We start from the raw sequence: 20,060 nt of genomic DNA, 5'->3' as shown, positions 1-20,060 counted from the left end.
CAGCTGACCCCAGGCTCCATTGCACTGTCCCTTTGAAAGGCTGAGGCAACATTTCAAAGGGACAGCTGGCTCAGCTCTGCGGCGCTGCCCCTTTAAAACACCACCTCGGGGTTTCAAAACAGCAGCGCCGCACAGCTGATCCCTGGCTCAGCTATGTGGCACTGCTGCTTTGAAGTACCCCTTACCACCGCCTTCGTTTGCTGCCTCTATCTCAGAGGCAGCGGCTGGGGGGAGGGGAGGGGATCAACTAGTTGACAGACTATCTGATAAGCAAATGCTTATCCAATAGTTGACTAGTCTTTAACATCCTTACTGTGGACTGGTAGAGGCTGAGTTTCATAGTGGGATGGAAATTGTTGAAATCCTTGTGGAATTCAAGGACCTCCTTACCTTGGGTCCATATGATGAAGATGTTATCAATGTAGTATAAGTAGAGGAGAAGTGCCAGAGGCTGGGAGCTCTAGGTCAGTCATAAAAATGTTGGCATATTGTGGGACCATGCACAACAATTAAAGTGGGTTATCATAGAATCATAGAATAATAGGACTGAAAGGGACCTCGAGAGGTCATCGAGTCCAGCCCCCCGCCCTCAAAGCAGGACCAAACTCCGTCTACACCATCCCTGACAGATTTCTATCTAACCTGTTCCTAAATATCTCCAGAGAGGGAGATTCCACCACCTCCCTTGGCAATTTATTCCAATATTTGACCACCCTGACAGTTAGGAATTTTTTCCTAATGTCCAATCTAAACCTCCCCTGCTGCACTTTAAGCCCATTACTCCTTGTCCTGTCCTCAATAACCAAGAGGAACAAATTTTCTCCTTCCTCCTTGTGACACCCTTTTAGATATTTGAAAACCGCTATCATGTCCCCCCTTAATCTTCTTTTTTCCAAACTAAACAAGCCCAGTTCATGAAGCCTGGCTTCATAGGTCATGTTCTCTAAACCTTTAATCATTCTTGTCACTCTTCTCTGTACCCTTTCCAATTTCTCCACATCTTTCTTGAAATGTGGCGCCCAGAACTGGACACAGTACTTCAGCTGAGGCCTAACTAGTGCAGAGTAGAGCGGCAGAATGACTTCACGAGTTTTGCTTACAACACACCTGTTGATACAACCTAGAATCATATTTGCTTTTTTTGCAGCAGCATCACACTGTTGACTCATATTCAACTTGTGGTCCACTATGACCCCTAGATCCCTTTCCGCCATGCTCCTTCCTAGACAGTCGCTTCCCATCTTGTATGTATGGAACTGATTGTTCCTTCCTAAGTGGAGCACTTTGCATTTCTCTTTATTAAACCTCATCCTGTTTACCTCTGACCATTTCTCTAACTTGCTAAGGTCATTTTGAATTATGTCCCTATCCTCCAAAGAAGTTGCAACCCCACCCAGTTTGGTATCATCTGCAAACTTAATAAGCGTACTCTCTATCCCAATATCTACATCATTGATGAAGATATTGAACAGTACGGGTCCCAAAAGAGACCCTTGCGGAACTCCACTTGTTATCCCTTTCCAGCAGGATTTAGCACCATTAACAACAACTCTCTGACTACGGTTATCCAGCCAATTATGCACCCACCTTATCGTGGCCCTATCTAAGTTATATTTGCCTAGTTTATCAATAAGAATATCATGCGAGACCGTATCAAATGCCTTACTAAAGTCTAGGTATATGACATCCACCGCTTCTCCATTATCCACAAGGCTCGTTATCTTATCTAAGAAAGCTATCAGATTAGTTTGGCATGACTTGTTCTTCACAAACCCATGCTGGCTATTCCCTATCACTTTATTACCTTCCAAGTGTTTGCATATGATTTCCTTAATTACCTGCTCCATTATCTTCCCTGGGACAGACGTTAAACTGACCGGTCTGTAGTTTCCTGGGTTGTTCTTATTCCCCTTTTGATAGATGGGCATAATATTTGCTCTTTTCCAGTCTTCTGGAATCTCCCCTGTCTGCCATGATTTTTCAAAAATCATAGCTAAAGGCTCAGATACCTCCTCTATCAGCTTCTTGAGTATCCTGGGATGCATTTCATCAGGACCTGGTGACTTGCTGACATCTAACTTTCCTAAGTGATTTTTAACTTGTTCTTTGTGTATCCTATCTCCTAAACTTACCCTCTCTCTGCTTGTATTCACTATGTTAGGCACACCTCCAGACTTCTCGGTGAAGACCGAAACAAAGAAGTCATTGAGCATCTCCTCCATTTCCAAGTTTCCTGTTACTGCTTCTCCCTCCTCACTGAGCAGTGGGGTCTTACCCTGTCCTTGGTCTTCCTCTTGCTTCTAATGTATTTATAAAAGGTCTTCTTGTTTCCCTTTATGCCTGTAGCTAGTTTGATCTCATTTTGTGCCTTTGCCTTTTTAATCTTGCCCCTGCATTCCCGTGTTGCTTGCCTATATTCATCCTTTGTTATTTGTCCTAGTTTCCATTTTTTATATGACTCCTTTTTTATTTTGAGATCATGCAAGATCTCCTTGTTAAGCCAAGCTGGTCTTTTGCCATATTTTCTATCTTTCCTACACAGTGGAATTGTTTGCTTTTGGGCCCTTAACAACGTCCCTTTGAAATACTTCCAACTCTCCTCAGTTGTTTTTCCCTTCAGTCTTGCTTCCCATGGGATCTTACCTACAAGTTCTCTGAGCTTATCAAAATCTGCCTTCCTGAAATCCATTACCTCAATTGTGCTGGTCTCCCTTCTACCTTTCCTTAAGATCATGAACTCTATTATTTCGTGATCACTGTCCCTTATACTGTCTTCCACTTTCAAGTTCTCAACTAGTTCCTCCCTATTTGTTAAAACCAAATCCAGAACAGCTTCTCCTCTGGTAGCTTTTTCAACCTTCTGAAACAGAAAGTTGTCTCCAATGCAGACCAGAAACTTATTGGATAGCCTGTGCCCCGCTGTGTTAGTTTCCCAACATATGTCTGGATAGTTGAAGTCCCCCATCACCACCAAATCTTGGGCTTTGGATAATTTTGTTAATTGTTTAAAAAAGGCCTCATCCACCTCTTCCACCTGGCTAGGTGGCCTGTAGTAGACTCCTAGCATGATATCACCCTCGTTTTTTACCCCTTTTAGCTTAACCCAGAGACTCTCTACACAGCTATCTCCTATGTTCATCTCCACTTCAGTCCAAGTGTGTATTTTTTTTAATATACAAGGCAACCCCTCCTCCCTTTTTCCCCTGTCTGTCCTTCCTGAGCAAGCCGTACCCTTCCATACCAACATTCCAATCATGCGTCCCATCCCACCAGGTTTCAGTAATACCAATAATATCATAGTTGTATTTATTGGTTAGCAATTCCAGTTCTTCCTGCTTATTACCCATACTTCTTGCATTTGTATATAGGCATCTAAGATACTGATTTGATCTTGCCTCCCTGTTGTGCCCTGACCCTCCTTTCTCCTTGCCATTATAGGCCATAGTCCCCCCATTTCCAACCCATCTCCCAGTCCCGCACATTCAGCACTTACCTGTGGGCTTTGCTCACCTGTCCCCGTCGAACCTCATTTAAAGCCCTCCTCACAAGGTTAGCCAGTCTGTGTCCAAACAAGGCCTTCCCGCTCCTGGAAAGGTGAACTTCATCTCCGCCAAGCAGTCCTTCCTGGAAGAGCACCCCGTGATCAAGGAAGCCAAATCCCCCCTGGCAACACCATCTTCGCAGCCAGGCATTCACCTCCAGGATGCACCTCTCTCTTCCCGGGCCCCTGCCTTTGACAGGAAGGATCGAAGAGAATACCACCTGCGCTCCAAACTCCTTCACCCGTACTCCCAAAGCCCTGTAGTCACACTTGATCCGCTCAGTGTCACACCTGGCAGTATCATTTGTGCCCACGTGGATGAGTAGCATGGGGTAGTAGTCAGAGGGCCGGATAATCCTCGACAATGCCTCCGTAACATCTCGGATACGGGCCCCTGGCAGACAGCATACCTCTCGAGATGAACTGTCAGGGCGACAGATGGGTGCCTCCGTTCCCATCAGAAGAGAGTCTCCAACCACCACTACCCTACGTTTCTTCCTCGCAGTGGTGGCAGGAGACTGCTCAACTTTGGTGGTTCAAGGCCTGGTCTCCTCCACTGTTGGGGGTGACTCCTTGTCTCCTGCAGAAAGTAAAGTGTAACAGTTATGTAACAACACAGTGGGAGGGTTAGGAGCAGGGGTGGAACACTGCCTGCTGCCGGAAGTAACCAGCTGCCAGTGCTCACCCTGCACCACCGCCTCCTCCATAAGTGGCTGGTCAACAGTCCCACATCCTAGGACAGTGACCTCAGTGGACTCCACAGGAATATTGTCCAGGAATTATTTATTTATGGCCTTGAATGCTCCTCAGCCTGGCCACCTCCTCCTGTAGCTCTCCCACCTGCTGCCTGAGAGATTCCACCAGCAGGCACCTTTCACAACGTTTGTCTCCCCCAGCCTGGAGATCACTCAGTGGGAATTGCAAGCCACAAATACTGCAAGACCACACCAGGACCTGGGTAGAAGCATCCATGCTCAGGTTCTCTGTCTGGATACAGGCACAGGTGGAGGAGACAGGAGAAGTACGGGCAAAAGCGCTTCGGGTCTTCATCACCATCAGTCACTCCCTCTGCTCAACTCCCTCTTCAACTCCCCTGTCTGCAGTCCCCTGTCCGCTTCGGGTTGTTAGATTAAAATGAAAAGAAAATACAGAGCTAATTCTAATTTACTACTGCATGCAGATTCTTACCCTAAATAGCTGTTCTCATTTCATATATAACCTTTATGTCAGAGACAAACTCTTTTGCTCTGACTTGGGTCCCTAACCCCCTTTAAAATTCTTTGTATCGTTTTAGGGTGTGCCAGGAAGTTTCCCAAGCCAGCTGAAGACAAAGGGCTGATGGCTTCCCATTGCTTAAATAGGTTCTCCCCCATGGTGGGAATCTTTTGATTTACATTGTTGCCTGATCTTAGTTTACTTACGAATTTCCAATTGCTGCCTTCAGGGTTGAAAGGTCTTTTGCCCCAGAATCAGGCCCAATATTTAATTTATTCCGTGATGGTAAAGCTGATATGCACAGTTGCAAAATATACACTATAGACACTCTTAAATAGTAACAAATATAGTTTATTAATACATTTAGCACAGTCACAAACCCCAAATTCATAAGATGGATATGGAATGTACATGTATATATTTCCATTCCATAAACTCACATTATTCCTTATATAACAACTTGAAGTGTTGGCCATCATCTTCCTCATCACCTTCACCTTCCCTATCATCACCAGTGTGACCATTGTTCTGGCACCTCCCAAGAACTACATCATGTTCTGCAACCCCTAGACTGGGATGCCACTTTTATAATGTTACACTGATGTTATATCTGACACACATACAATAAACAATGTTTCTTTTTCACCCTCCTTATATTTTCTCACCTTACTAATGGTGAAGTGTCTTTTTTTTTAATAGGTCAGTACATCATTGATCAACTTACTATCATATATGTCTATTTGTTAACATGGACCTTTTGTGGTTATGTATCACATTTGGTATTTCTGTTCTATCTGGTTATTCAGTCTGGTCTTAATCAGTTATTTCAGGTTTTTCCAGGTAATGAGGTACCTACTAAGTTTGAAGGTATTCTTGGAAGCCCTTATGCCATTGAAGGTTACGTTATCTAGGTGAAGGGACCCTGAATACATGCACATTCACTTTGCTATCTGGATGAAAGGTCCCAGGCATGTGTATGCTAGTTTTGCCTTAGCTCAACATACAGGATGTTTGGCCAGTAAGTTCCTTGTGTTACAATCGAATTGCCAATATAAACCTAATGCAACATATTATAATAAACATATCATCAAACCCCTGAGGAAATAATAAATCTGCTCGCTATACTCACCAACCCTCCATTCTCTGGGGGTAGGCAGCTCCAGTTCTCTCCCTGGCTGCTAGGGAGGGCAAGGCCAAGGCATGGCAGACCTGGTCTGCTCCCTCCCCGCTCCAGATCAGTCCAGCCCTGGCTTTCTCCCCCCAGCAACTGGGGGAGGATGAGGCTGCACCAGCTGTACCAGCTCCGGCTCTCCCCCATCCTCTCTTTAGCAGTTGGGCAGGGCCAAGGCCAAGCCGGCCCCAGATCTCCCTCCATGCCCCGGCCGACCTGAAGCCAGGCCAGCCCCAGCTCTCTTACCCCCAGCTGCTGTTGGGGGTGGGGTCAGGTTGAGGCCTCGCCAGCCCCAGTGCTCTTCCTACAGCTACCAGGAAACTGGGGTGGGGCCGGGCTGGGCTAAGTCTCACCAGGTCCCACATTCTCCGGCTGGCTGCCAGAGGGGTTGCCAAGCCAAGGTCTCACTAAGCCCTGTGCTCTCCCCCCAGCCGCTATGGGAAGGGGTGCTGGGCCGAGGCTGTGCCGGGCCCCGCACTCTCCCCTCAGACAACAGGGGGGCAGAGGCTGCAGTGCAGCAAAGGGGAGAGAGGCGGGAGGAAAAAGGCAGGCAGGATGCAGAGTGACATGATGATGTCACTCTTTCATCCTGCAGGGAAATTTTTTATAGAGATAGAGAGTGCCTTAGGTAAGCAAGCAGGTGTGACCTATAGGGGGAAAAATCTGTGGGGAAAAATCAAGATTCAAAATGGATACCAGTACCAGGTGGTATGCTCACATCTCTCTCTAGACCAACCACTTTCACGACTTATAGGACTGGTGCTTCCCTTGAGCGGGATCCTGTGATCAAAGTCTCCCCCCACAGCTTGCTTATCAGCGTCCGTATGGCCCAATGGCCAGAGTCCAAGTCTCAGTTCTCCTTTACTCAGATGTGTATGGCATGACCGCCAGAGTCATTAAAATTGATAAGTTACAGGAGATATTTTGTCCAAAGCATCTCTGAGTTATGCACATCTACATTCACAAGTCCATTTTCATAAACCATGGGGTGGGCAGGCTGCATAAAGTGGAGGTGGAGAGAACTGTCACAAAAGGGATTTCTAGCCTCTCTATGAAAGACCCAAGATTCAAGGCTGCAAAACAAGTGTAGTTTGTGTGTATGACTCTGTAGCCTGACTGTGCCATCAATTTTGATATAAATTAGTAGATTCTCACCTTATCTATCTAGTATATTAAGCTTACTTTGAGGGTTTTTTTATATATTTTAGGCAATCTGATTTGAGGATATTTTCACAGTCATTGAGAAGTCTAGATTTTGTAGACCATAATCTTGAAGAAACAATGAGAAGTCCTGTGGCACCTTAAAAACTAACAAATGTATTAGGTCATACACTTTTATCGGTAAAAGCCACTTCATCAGATGAATTGAAGTAGAAATTACAGAATCCAGGGTATATATAACATCAAAAGAAGTACCTGTCAATCGTAGGACTAGTGTAAATGAAGCTAATAAGTCAGGGTGACTAATACGGCTATCCCTCTGAGATTGAATAAGCTTTTTTTTTTGCTTTATCTAAACCAGTGAGCTTGGAGTGAAATGTGTGGGAATCTTAGCTCAAAGAGGCTGCTTCATATTCCTCACCACATTGAGGGGGAGGCAAACTAGGTTATACATTCCTTCTGGTTGGGGTTTAGACCAGGACAGGATGTTACCACTCCAGGGCCCAGGCTGGAAAGCTGGGGCTTATTTCGGCTGTAATCTCTCTAGTTTTGGTTCACGAAGAAGTGGCTGGTCAGAGAGCCTTCATGTAACTGCAATTGGGTCCCTACCTATATGTATGCTTGTGGAAATCTAAGACCAGGAGCATGTCTGCAGCTTGTTATGGTGGCACAGTGTGAGAGAGATCCCAGGCTGGTGGTCAGAGAGCTCTGTGGTACCTGAAGTCCAGTTGACTTCCTGGGGGGAAACCTGTCACTAGAGGCTTGGAAGCGGTGGTGGCTTAGTGAATCAGAATTGGGATAAATATTCTGTGTCTAGAGAGCAGAATTGGCATCTACTTAAATTGCTTTGCTATGTTATAATGTGTATTATGTAATATAGTGTATTATGGATAATTAATTTTATTATCTCTCACTTGTAAGTCCTAATATAGAAGTGATATTAAAGCATAATTGAAAGGGACGAAAAAAATGTTCATGAAATTTAACATTGACCTTGATAATTAAATCAGCTGTTTAGTTCAACTTCTCAATGATCATGAAAATATCCTCATTACCTTTCCAAAAGAACATTCCTATCCTCCTCAAATTGTTCTGAATTACTCTTGGCAGTTATAAAAACGTAACAAATCTGTTTTGCAGATGTTGAATCTGACATTTTAAAAAAGTTAATTTTTAAAATCTGTATCTATGGTGTTTTCACATACCTTTTCTTTTAGAAGAAAGTTATAATTTAGTAGCTAGACATATTTATGTAGATTTCCATGACACTATAAAAATTAATTGTGATGGAAAGACGATTTTGAACTTATAAGGTACAGTATTTAAAATACTGTTATGTAGTTTTTATGGAAATCCAGCTAATTTAGGTTAGTTGCAACAGAAGTGTGTACTCAAAATAAGTAGTCCTGTGGCACCTTAGAGACTAACCAAAATATAGAGAATCATGAGCTTTCATGAGCAAAACCCACATCATCAGATGAATTGGAGTAGAAATAACTAACACGGCTACCTTTGAGATTCTCAACATCTCTGTATGCACACAAGTGTTGATCAAAAGTAGATGAGAGAGGAAGGGGTCAGAAGACAAAAATGACAATAATACTTGGTGTATGACCAGAATAATATGCTTCAGAGCGGTAGCCAATTTAGTCAGTAACAGGAAAAACTTAAAAAACAACAAATAGACTAGTAGCACCTTAAAGACTAACAAAACTTGTAGATGGTATCATGAGCTTTCGTGGGTGTAACCCGTGTCATTGAAGTCATGTGTGACAGAGAGAAAATATGAGAGAAATTTGAATTTGACAAGGGAAGTGGATTGTTAATGAACAAATTCAGGGAGAGATCATTCCAAGTGTAAGCAGACGCATGGGAGAAAGCTTCAACATAGCCATGAATGGTGGAAATAGAGTATGGGGATGGCCATTGGCAGAGCACAGGGAAGAGGAGCATGCTGAAGCACAGATAAACACTGTGATGTGAAAGGCCTTGAAAAGGGCCAGTGAGGATGTTTTTGCAGTGCCTGACCATCTTTAGTTTATTTCTTTATTGATGAACTGAAAGAAAATATCAAATTATATAATTTATCCTGTTCTAATATATTTCAACATTTTACTGTTTCTACAATCAAATATTCCTTTCTGTATATCTTGAACTACTAACTTTGCTTCACAGGATACCATTTGCACTGAATAGAACAATAGCTTTACACTATACATGTATGTTATGTGAAGCATGCTTATAATTGAACTAGGTTGTCCGCATTATGATTATTGAGATTGCATCTACTGTAATTAGTTTGAGTAAATTCTGCCTGCCCTAAATGCACAACACCCAGGAGCCATTGTTGTTTGCTGTGCAAATATGACACTGCAGAGGCCTTACCATTCATATAAGTTGCTATGTGGGTTTAACTTAGATTTATACAGTATATGTAAAATACATACCTTTGCTTTCTAATTCAGTTTTATGTGCTTCAGCATTATGTCTGGGGAAAATGGCTGCTTTGATACAGTAGCATTTATTTTTTCCAGGAAAACCAGTAAATTGCATACTCTTGGACCCTAGTCATTGTTTGTCCTGAGAACTTAGCAATTTCTGTCTTTTTTTTAATTAATGATCTCCCTTCTCTTGCCAAATCCTGAAACACTTTTATGCATTAGATGCCAGAAGAGTTTAGAATTTTTATCTGGAAAGAACTCAACATTTTAAAAGGACAGAACACATTTGTGTCTAAGACAGCTTAAAGAGTCCACCTGTATCAAAGTCCTCTGTCCTTTGGGTGTTTCTATGTATCTAAAACACATATAAACTTATCTAAAAACCAAAATCTTCTTTCTTTAAAAAAGTGCATATTTATGAAATAGATTATATGCAAAAAACTCAACATTGAAAAAGAATGGTCTTTCATAAATGCATCACTGTAAAACAGTGATCTCCAACCTTTAAGCCCAATGTCACTTTTTTTTTATTTTAAAGGCAGCCCAGGATCTACCCTGCCCCTTCTCCAAGATCTCACCCCTTCCCCTGAAATCTCAACCCGCTTCCTTCTTCCCACTCTATACCTTGCTTACTCTCCCACATCCTCACTCACTTTCACCAGGTCGGGGCAGGGGTCGGGGTGTGGGATGCAGGCTCTGGGAGGGAGTTTGGCTGCAGGAGCAGCTCCAGGCTGAGGAGTGTTGGGGTGCGGGAGGGGTATGGAGTGCTGGCTCTTGCAGGGCTGCTCAGTGCTGGAGCAGGGGCTTGGGATGCAGGCGGCAACATGGAGGATGGGCGGAGATGGGGGAAGCTGGCTCAAGGAGGCTGCAAATTGGGCAGTGGAAGAGAAATGCTGGTCCTGCATAACTGGGCCTGCTATACTCATGCTACTCTTGGTCTTAATGCTGTAGAGCCATTCAGAACCTGCCTATTGAAGGGGGCAACACTTACCTTGAGCGACTTCATACCCATAAAACTCCCAGAAGGGGTCATATCTCCTCTGTGCCTCCTGGGGAGGCACATGGCTCTGTGTGCTGTCCTCTTTGCGTACACTGCTCCTGTAGCTCCCATTAGCCACGGTTCCCTGTTTCCAGCCAACGAGAGCTGCAGGGGCAGTGCTTGCAGGCAAAAGCAGTTTGTGGAAACCTCTGTCCCCCTTCCCAGGAGTTTGGGAGCAGCATGGAGACAGGGCAAGGGCAGGTAGCCAGTCTCAGAAGCAACCCTTAGAGCACCACTAGAGATTGTGATCGATCAGAGAGTCTCCCAGTGGCTGGTAACCACTGCTGTAAAACAGTTGAGGGATAAAAATCTCAAATCACTGTGACAGTTCTCAGGGTACCCATGATTGAGTCCCCTTGTTACATGCTGTCTCCAGACAGAAGTAGTCTTGCCTGTGATACCTGAATGTTAGCTCCCGAACACCACCAGCCTGTCAACCAATCTAGCACTGTCCTGTGGGTTACAAGTCCTGTCTTCTCCTTACAAGTTAACAAAAAGTGTACCCCAGACTCCAAGTGAAGTGTTCTGTGATATCGATCCCCTGACATTAGTTACACACAGAACTCCCACATGCTCTGCTCCTGAAGGAACAACATTCTCTTTCCCCTTAACTAATTTACCTTAATTCACTGCTCCTGTATAATACACAGCATATCTGAGCACTTATAGTGAAGCAAAAGGTTTATTTAAGAAAGAATACAAGATATACTCGAAATGTGAGACCTGAAGTAAGTGGTACAGTACAAAACAAAATAATAAAAATTATTAGCATAGGACCTATGTTCATTAATTTCTAGCTTTTCTGTATAATCAATTAGGCTTCCCCCTCAAAAGTTCAGTCTGTTCCAAAGCTGGCTGTTTTCATAGGAACCAGGATCCACTTTTGCATGATAAACCCTCATGTTGAGAGAGTTAGTATCTCCTCTGTTAGTGATACTCCCTGAGTTCTTTCTCCCCCTGTGATATATTGAATCAGTCTACTTCAGTGTTTCTCTTAGTGGGTCCGCAGACCTACTCTGAGCAAGGTAATACTGGTATGCTCCGGTTTGCAGCCAATGGGAACCACAAGGCTCTGTGGCTGCAGAGCCGGTAAGTAAACAAACTGGGTCCATGGACCACTTCTAGAAACATTGGTCTTCAGTGGCACTTTACACTGTAATTTTCTGACTCGGGTATGGAAACACACGTGCGCACACACAAAGTTACAGCACTGACACAATATACACTCACAGAAAGTTACCGCACTGTAAAGTGCCAGTGAACCAGGCTACAGCATTGAGAGCAATGGTCCCAACACAGTTAGGTACTCGCTTTGTGAAGGTAGTTTACATAGGGTGTGTCTATACTATAGGGCTGTGTCTACACTCGCATGAATTTCCAGAAATGCTTAAAACAGAATAGTTTTCGTTATAAGTATTTCCGGAAAAAGAGCGTCTACATTGGCAGGCTGCTTTTCCGGAAAAGCCCTTTGTCCGGAAAAGCATCTGTGGCCAATGTAGATGCACTTTTCCGGAAAAGAGCCCCGATCGTCATTTTCGCGATTGGGGCTTTTTTCCGGAAAAGACTACTGGGATGTCTACACTGGCCCTTTTCCGGAACAGTGTTCCAGAATAAGGACTTATGCCCGAGCAGGAGCAGTGTAGCTTTTCCGGAATAGCGACTGATTTTGTACAGTAGAGCGTCGTTGCTTTTCCGGAAATTCAAGGGCCAGTGTAGACAGCTCGCAGCTTATTCCGGAAAAGCGGCTGATTTTCCAGAATAAGTGCCCCAGTGTAGACACAGCCCCGGGCTTACCTCGAAATAAGCTATGCAAATTGAGCTGTGTCAGTTGCGTACCTTATTTCGAAATAGCTTATATCGAAATAGGGAGTGTCTACACAGCATTTATTTCAAAATAGAGTTCTCTTCTTCCGACTTCCCTTATTCCTTGTACAATGAGGGTTATAGGAGTCGGAGTAAGAAGTCCTCCAGTATTTTTGACACTATTTTGAAATAACTGCCTGCTGTGTAGACACAGAGTAAGTTATTTCAGAATAGCATTAGTTATTTTGAAACAGTGTTGCAGTGTAGACATGCCCATAGAGAGCTGGAAGATGTCTTTCTCAGTGCTCATGCTGTAGCTCCTCTTTCAGTTTAAAGTGCTGCAGCAGCAGTGCTTTAAACTTTTAAGTGTAGACAAAGCCTCAGTCATTTCTTTATTCATAGACAGGACAATACCTTTATTTTATAATGTTCCTTTTTACCGGCAAGTGATTATTCTTGTTTGCAGTTGTCTTTTGATGGTTTTCCATTGATAGGGCAATGTGAGACATATGAACTTTGCATTAGAATCTCCAGATTTCCAGGGATGGGTGAAAACTCCTTTACACTTGAAAGGGCCATCACCAAAATATATGACATCTTGGGGATGAATGTTTATTTCTAGACCATAAAACATAGTTTTCCATATAGTTATGTTATTCCTTACGTGTTACTTGTACACACATCTCACAATGCTTGTAAATTACAAACTTTCAATAGAAATCTTGCATACTACCTTTCAAGAATAAATACCATGAAAATAGTGTATTAAGTGTACTGAGTTTGTCAGGTCTCAGACAGGAGTAGCTTGTACCAATAGGCCACAGTGTCACAATCACAATCACGCATGCTCTCAGCACATTATCCTGGAAGAACCTTACTGGTAGAGCCCTGTGTGGATACAAAATTTTGTATCTACATCTGCAAAAATAAGCCATGGATATCTAATCTACATCCACATCCGTGGATATAAAGAAGATATCCACAAATTTGCAGGGTTCTAGATAAAAAAGTTGTATTTGCATCCATAGCCACAAAAATAAGCCACAGAAACCAAATTCGTGGATGCAGATACAGTGGATATTTGGATTTGCAGGACTCTATTTACTGACTCCTGAAAAAAGCTAAACACTGTCTTATCTTTACGGTTGAGTTTTTAGCATTTATAATATCTGCCCTTTGTTTTGTAGAGGTATTTGATTTTTAATAAACGTCTATCTTCATATTGGAACATGAGATGAATGGCAATTTACACCTCTGAACTTTGAGAAAATGAAATATATGGCCCATTTTTGTAAAGTGATGTTTATATGTTACTGACCTGACCAGCAGTAACTATTTTTGAGTTACTGTTGTTATCTAAATAAAATTACATACCATGTATTTTTTAGTTCAGTTACATTTAAAAAAGTGATTGCCTCCTATCGTTAGAGGAATTATTTAATATGTGTTAATTGTTTGTAAAACAATTAATTCTTTGAATCTCTTGCCAGAACTGTGAGGACATGGGATGTTAACAATGACAAAAAGCACAAAGGAGTGTTTAAACCACGATCAGTTCAAGGTAAACGGGTGATTCCTACTACATGCACATATAGCAGAGATGGTAAACTGATTGCAGCTGGCTGTCAAGATGGCTCCATCCAGATCTGGGACAGAAATATGAATGTAAGTGAAATATATTTTTTAACTTTAGCAAGGCAAACTGTTAATACATTATTTGGTAAATGAGTTTTAATATTACCTCTGCCATCTCAGTGCTAGCTACTGCCCCACTCAAACAAATAATGGCAGCTATGAACCTGATTTTGTCTGGACTATAAAGACCCATGTTGTATTTGTATGGGGTGATGATTACCTAGAATATGAAGCCATGGCCATTTAAACATGACACACTAGTAGGAAAAAAAATTATTAGAATTAAGCTGATGTAAATTCTTGAAAACATGACAACTCTAATACAACATGATGGTTTTATTAAACAGAAAGCTTTTGATGAACAATTTTAAATTAAAATAAATAATCATTATAATAGTAACCCAGTCTATATTATGCTATCAAATTTCTTAATTTGGAAAAGGGAACAAACAATTTAGGGACTTCACAAAGATTAAGCAAAGTTTGATTGCAGTTGGGAAGAGGAAAGTATGGAAATAAAAAGGGAGAAAAAGCCCACTCTGATCATTTTTAAAGTATACTCTGTACTTTTCATTTTGTCTTCTATTTTTATTTCTGTTTTTATTTCCACTGTAAACCTAGTAAAACTTCCTAATGGCATGGAGTTTTTAGAACTCATTCTAAGTGTAAACTTGTTCTAACAGAATAATAAATTTTTCAGAGACTGGCTTTCATCACCTGTGTATGTTGATGATTTAAACATACACAGTACTGAAATATTAAACTTTCTGGTGTAACTTTAACAATAGTGCTCCTGGTCATCTACTTATTCATGTGCTTTTCTTTATGAATATTTGTGTGTCTTTATAACATGACACATTACGCTGCTGATAGAATGTACTTTAAGGTGATTATAAAAAATTTAAAGATATATTCCATGTATCTTTATCTCTTTTTTTCCAACCAGTGACCTCTAGGTAACTAAGGAGATTAAACTGGTTGTCAGAGATAAATTAATCTTATCATTTTTCTTTTGAATTTGGATTTTGTTTTAAAAAATAGATGAAGATGCTTTCACTATTCATTGTTGTTGAGGTTCATTTTAACATACACATCTATTTATGAAAACAATCAAAATTTTGTTTCAAGGCACTCATATCTGAATATCTCCAGTGGCTTAACAGGAAAAAAAACCCACTTGGGTATGCTTAAAACCAGGCATTTTAAAACGAGACAACCAATATCTAAACCAGCATAAATAATTAATAAATTACCACATGAACAATAAATAAATAAAAGCTAAAATGCAACTCCTGTGGGAAATGGTGTCTTCAAATTTAAATTTGGAAATTATTTTATTTTGCAAATCTCAATGTATACTTCTTCCATTATAGCTATATAAATACTATAAAGAGTTCTGAAGAGGAATTAGGAAGCGAATAAGACTGAATAGTGCATATGATCTAGGAGAGCATTTCAAGCATGAGAAAAGGCACAGAGGTGTTTGTGGAAGAAGAAAAGCAGGGAAATGTCAAGAAATGTCAAATAGACACAAAACATTGAGTGTAAGCAGTAGGAGATGAGACAGAAGTAGACAGAAGCAAAGGTATGAAGAACCAAGAGTTGGGGATAAGGAGTTTGAATTTGATGCAGAAATATATAGTGATGCTTTTCTTTTGTTTGAGCAAGGTGGTTTTTTTTAGTATGTCCATTCATCAAACTGTCATTTGACTTTGTTGAAGCATATGCTGTACTTCACTATAAAACTCTTTCAGAATGGAAATTAAGTCATACAGATGTAACCTGAAAAAAACCTTACTGCTCTGTAAAAACATATCACTGTTGTATGAAGGGACAAGCATTCTAAATAACTGTTTATATTAGATCAATTGGTACCCATTCCTGTGCCATTGTTGGGGACTGTGATTTGGCCCTTACAGAGCAGAAAGACAAAACACAATAATATGGAGGGAGAGAGAATGTGAGGGGGGAGCTGTCCTAATTTTCCCTCCCCCAAAGAATTAGGGGGAGTTTCAACACCATTGCTAAAAACTCTCACAACTCTGCCTGCATATCAGGATTGCCACATACAGAAGAGAGGAATGTTTAGCAAGGAATTCTCCATACTGGATTTTAGGACTCTCCCCACCAGCTATAACAAGGGTGAGCAATAATTTTTGCAGGGAGGGCCACTTAATGAATTTGATATGTGGTCATGAACTGGCTTCACTCCCAGAAGGGGTGGGGCCTGTGATGGAAGGGGTGTGGGGCCTTCCCCCAGAGTTGTCTGGGGCTGGAGGCTCTGAAATCAAAACACAGCAAAGGAGTCGTGGTGTCCAGCCCCACCCTTACCACATTGACTGGCAGCTGCATGGGGTTGCTGTGGCTCTTTGAAAGGCTTGCAGCTCTGGCCCTTGTCAGGGTAGCACTACGGCCAGAAGTGGTGAGCCATTCACATGGGATCCTGCTGCTTGCTCCACCTCCTGAAAATTTGGTGGTATGGGCAGCAGGATATAAATAGATAATGGCCAGATCCAGCCTCTGGGCCGCATATTTCTAGCTTGAACTATGGGTAATATCATCCTGTATAGTTGGTCCCATGTTCCCAGGATCTATGAATCCCTTTAACTGGGTCCTCATATTGGACCCAAACATAATTTTAATGAACAAGATCATTAGCCCAAAGCACCCTACCTACTGAGCCCTCCAGAGTGACAAGAGAAGACCAACCCTCTTTCTTACAGTTGCCAGATACTTTCACAAAAAAATACCAAACATTGCAGGAAAAAAATTGGTTGAGTTAAAAAAAATAAAAAAAAATAAGGGGTGGGGTGGAAGGAAAGTTTCTGAACCAAAGAAAAAAAGGGGGGGAAGCAAAGTTGTTGAGCCTTTAAATCTTCCCACTCCTGCCAGACATGGCAGTGGAAGAATGTCCCAAGTGGCCTTCCATCCGAGAAAAACAGAAAATACTGGACATTTTACATGTCCGGTATTTTCTGGGTTGTTTTACTGGACAGAGGCCACACACCTGGCAGTCTTACTCTTTCTGCCCCCCACACTCCCTCCCAAAACAGCAGCTACTCCACAACACTTCAGCAAATACTATTTTCCTCTGTCCCATGAAAGCTTAATGCCCACTGCATGCCTATAAACTTGGTCTTGAGCTGACAGTAAGGGTATGTCTACATTGCATTCCTCTTTTGACAGAGGAATGCAGATGAATGAAATTGCAAATGAAGCGCCGATTTGAATTTCCCATGCTTCATTTACATAATCACGTTCGGGCGCTATTTCAAAATGCCCTATTTCGAAAAAAGAAACGCTGTCTAGATGCGGTTATTTCAAAAGAAAACCCTTCTTCCGAAATAACTCTTACTCCTTATAAAATGAGGTTTAAGGATTATTTTGAAAGAAGGATCAGAGGGGTAGCTGTGTTAGTCTGAATCTGCAAAAGCGACGAGGAGTCCTGTGGCACCTTACAGACTAACTTTCAGTCTGAAAGTTAGTCTGTAAGGTGCCACAGGACTCCTCGTCGCTTTTGAAAGAAGGGGTTTCTTTCGAAATAACCACGTCTAGACAGCATTTTTTTTTTTTTGAAATAGGGTATTTTGAAATAGCGCCAGAATGCTGCAAATGATTATGCAAATGAAGCACGGGAAATTGAAATCTGCGCTTTATTTGCAATTTCATTTGTCTGCATTTGCATTCCTCTCTCGAAAGAGGAATGCAATGTAGACCTGCCCTAAGGTTGGGAGAAGTGAGATCAGTAATCCTGAATTGAATAGTTCTAGGATATGAAAGATGTCTAATAAAGCTCTTCCTGGAGTGGGTAAGACACAGTCAGCTCTTATGTCACTTTTTGAACCAGCTAGTCAGCTGTAATGCTGGCAGAAAGCACACCCCTCATGTAAACCTTCCCCCAGTTTCCCACTGAGGAAGGTAGGGTAGTCTACCTGCTAGGGCTTTGTCTTTTCCTTGCCGTAACATCTAGGGCTCCTCCACTGCTGGCTGCGGGAGCGTTACCATTTTGCTCCCAATTAGGGATGTTAAAAAGGTTAACCAGTACAACTTACCACCTCATGGCCTCGCCGTGGCTGTGAGATCTAACCACCCAGCCTGCCGGCGCCACTGAGACTGGAGCTACTCTAGCCCAAAGTGGCAGGCCACCACCAGAGTTCAGCGGCAAGTGCCAATTAACCAGTAAACATACAAATAAGTCTCATGCTTACCAGAATACTTATCAGTTAACCATTTAACATTCTCTCCCAATGTAACCAACAACAGAAATCATGTCGGTTTGTCTCGTGAAGGAGAAACTGTGCTAATAGTGCCATTAAACTATTTAGTACAAATGCAACATCGTTAGGATAAATAAAAGTTATGTACAGCAAATGTTTACATGGCACATTGAAATTCAGTATTAAGCAGGTTTTTTATTTTAATCACTGTTTATCATCCATGTACAAATAAGCACTATAGTTAATATACATGATAAAATATATATTTATAGATTTCTATGCATTGCTCAAAAGAATGGTATAAAGTTTTTCTAAGACTTATTTCACAAAATTCAACCCCCCCCCCCCACACACACACACATCTCTTCTTTGTCTATTTCTCATTCCTAGTCCCTAGTCATTAGCTAAATTCATCAGATGTTAGTCCAAGCCACATGACACTTTAGACATTTATTCTTTTCCATATTGCATTGTAGTGTTTAGGACATGAGTTTGGTTTTACAATCAGATTCCCTTTTTCACATTCTACTTATAATATAATCTTTGGATGTTTCATTCAGTTTTCTTCTGCTGTGTTTTGATGAAATTCCAAATCTCCCAGCTGTATATCATGACCGTAAAAATGCTTTGGAGGAACACTTTTTGTCTACATGAAACAGACATTGGTGTCTTGCTTCCCAAGCTAATTGTGAAGTTAGCCAAATGCACTCAAGCTTTGTTTTGCCTTTTTCCAAACTCCCAACATGATTGTGATCTATTGTAATCACCTGCCTCAGAGAGTTTTTTCATAGTCTCATAAATCTGTACATTTTTCTCACATGCAGTATGTTGGCTTTACATGGTTATTCCTTAAGGTTTATGTGCATGTCCACAGACAGTACATATTAGGAGAATGTCAACTTCTTAGAAGTATTTTGAACCCCTGACAGTTTGTCTGACAACTACAGCTTCAAACTTTACTCATATATATAATAAAGAGTGAAAATAATAGTTTGAAATATTTAACCACAGAATGGCACACTGAAACAATGCAATTTTGTGTATTCAGAGGGTGGAAGAAGAGCTGAGACTGGCAAGTGAAGGCAAAGGAGAAAAGATGTAGTTCAGATTAAAGTTTGAAGGACCTGGACAACCTTAATTTGCAGTTGAAAGTTACCAAAATGTTAGATCTACCTGAAATGTTCATGGAGTTAAATTTGAGGGAAATTCAACCTAGATGGAGCTACTATAAAATGGGTGCATATCAGGTAGGAAAACTGCTCCCAGGGAGTAGTTATCAATGTTTCACAGTCATGCTGGGAGGGCATAATGAATGGGATCCCATAGGGATCAGTTCTGGGTCTGGTTCTGTTCATTATCTTCATCAATGATTTTGGATAGTGGCAGAGAGAGAACACTTATCAAGTTTGCAAATAGTATGAAGGTGGGAGAGGTTATAAGTGCCTTGAGGTATAGGATTATAATTCACAATGATCTGGACAAATTGGAAAAATGGTGTGAAGTAAATAGGATGAAATCAATAAGGACACAGGCAAATTACTGTAGTTGCACACATTTGAAACTGGGAAATGGCTGTCTAAGGAGGAGTCTGGGGAAGAAGGATCTGTTGACCATAGTAGATCTCCAGCTAGATAAGTCAACTGTGTAACACTTGGGGGGGGGGGGAGCAAACATAATTCTGAGATGTATTAATAGGAGTGTTGTGAACAAGACACAAGAAGTAATTCTTCTGTTCTACTCGGCACTGAGTAGGCCTCAACTGGAGTACTGTATCCAGTTCTAGGCACCACATTTCAGGAAAGATGTCGACAAATTGAAAAAAGTCCAGAGAAAGGCA

At 41.6% G+C, this 20,060-nt stretch overlaps 1 protein-coding gene across 2 annotated transcripts in view; it reads left to right on the top strand.

The window, feature by feature from the left end:
- Positions 1-20,060, top strand: part of WDR70 (WD repeat domain 70) — a 269,386-nt gene that overhangs the window by 159,658 nt on the left and 89,668 nt on the right. For both annotated transcript variants that reach the window (XM_006139468.5, XM_006139470.5), the window contains exon 10: positions 13,862-14,036. In XM_006139468.5, the coding sequence (XP_006139530.3) occupies positions 13,862-14,036 (175 nt within the window). The remainder of the gene's footprint in view (positions 1-13,861; positions 14,037-20,060) is intronic.

The sequence above is a fragment of the Pelodiscus sinensis genome, chromosome 6 (genome assembly GCF_052426305.1).
Source record: "Pelodiscus sinensis isolate ZL-2025 chromosome 6, ASM5242630v1, whole genome shotgun sequence".
In the NCBI taxonomy this organism is placed as follows: Eukaryota; Metazoa; Chordata; order Testudines; family Trionychidae; genus Pelodiscus; species Pelodiscus sinensis.
This window is presented reverse-complemented; position numbering and strand designations above follow the sequence as displayed.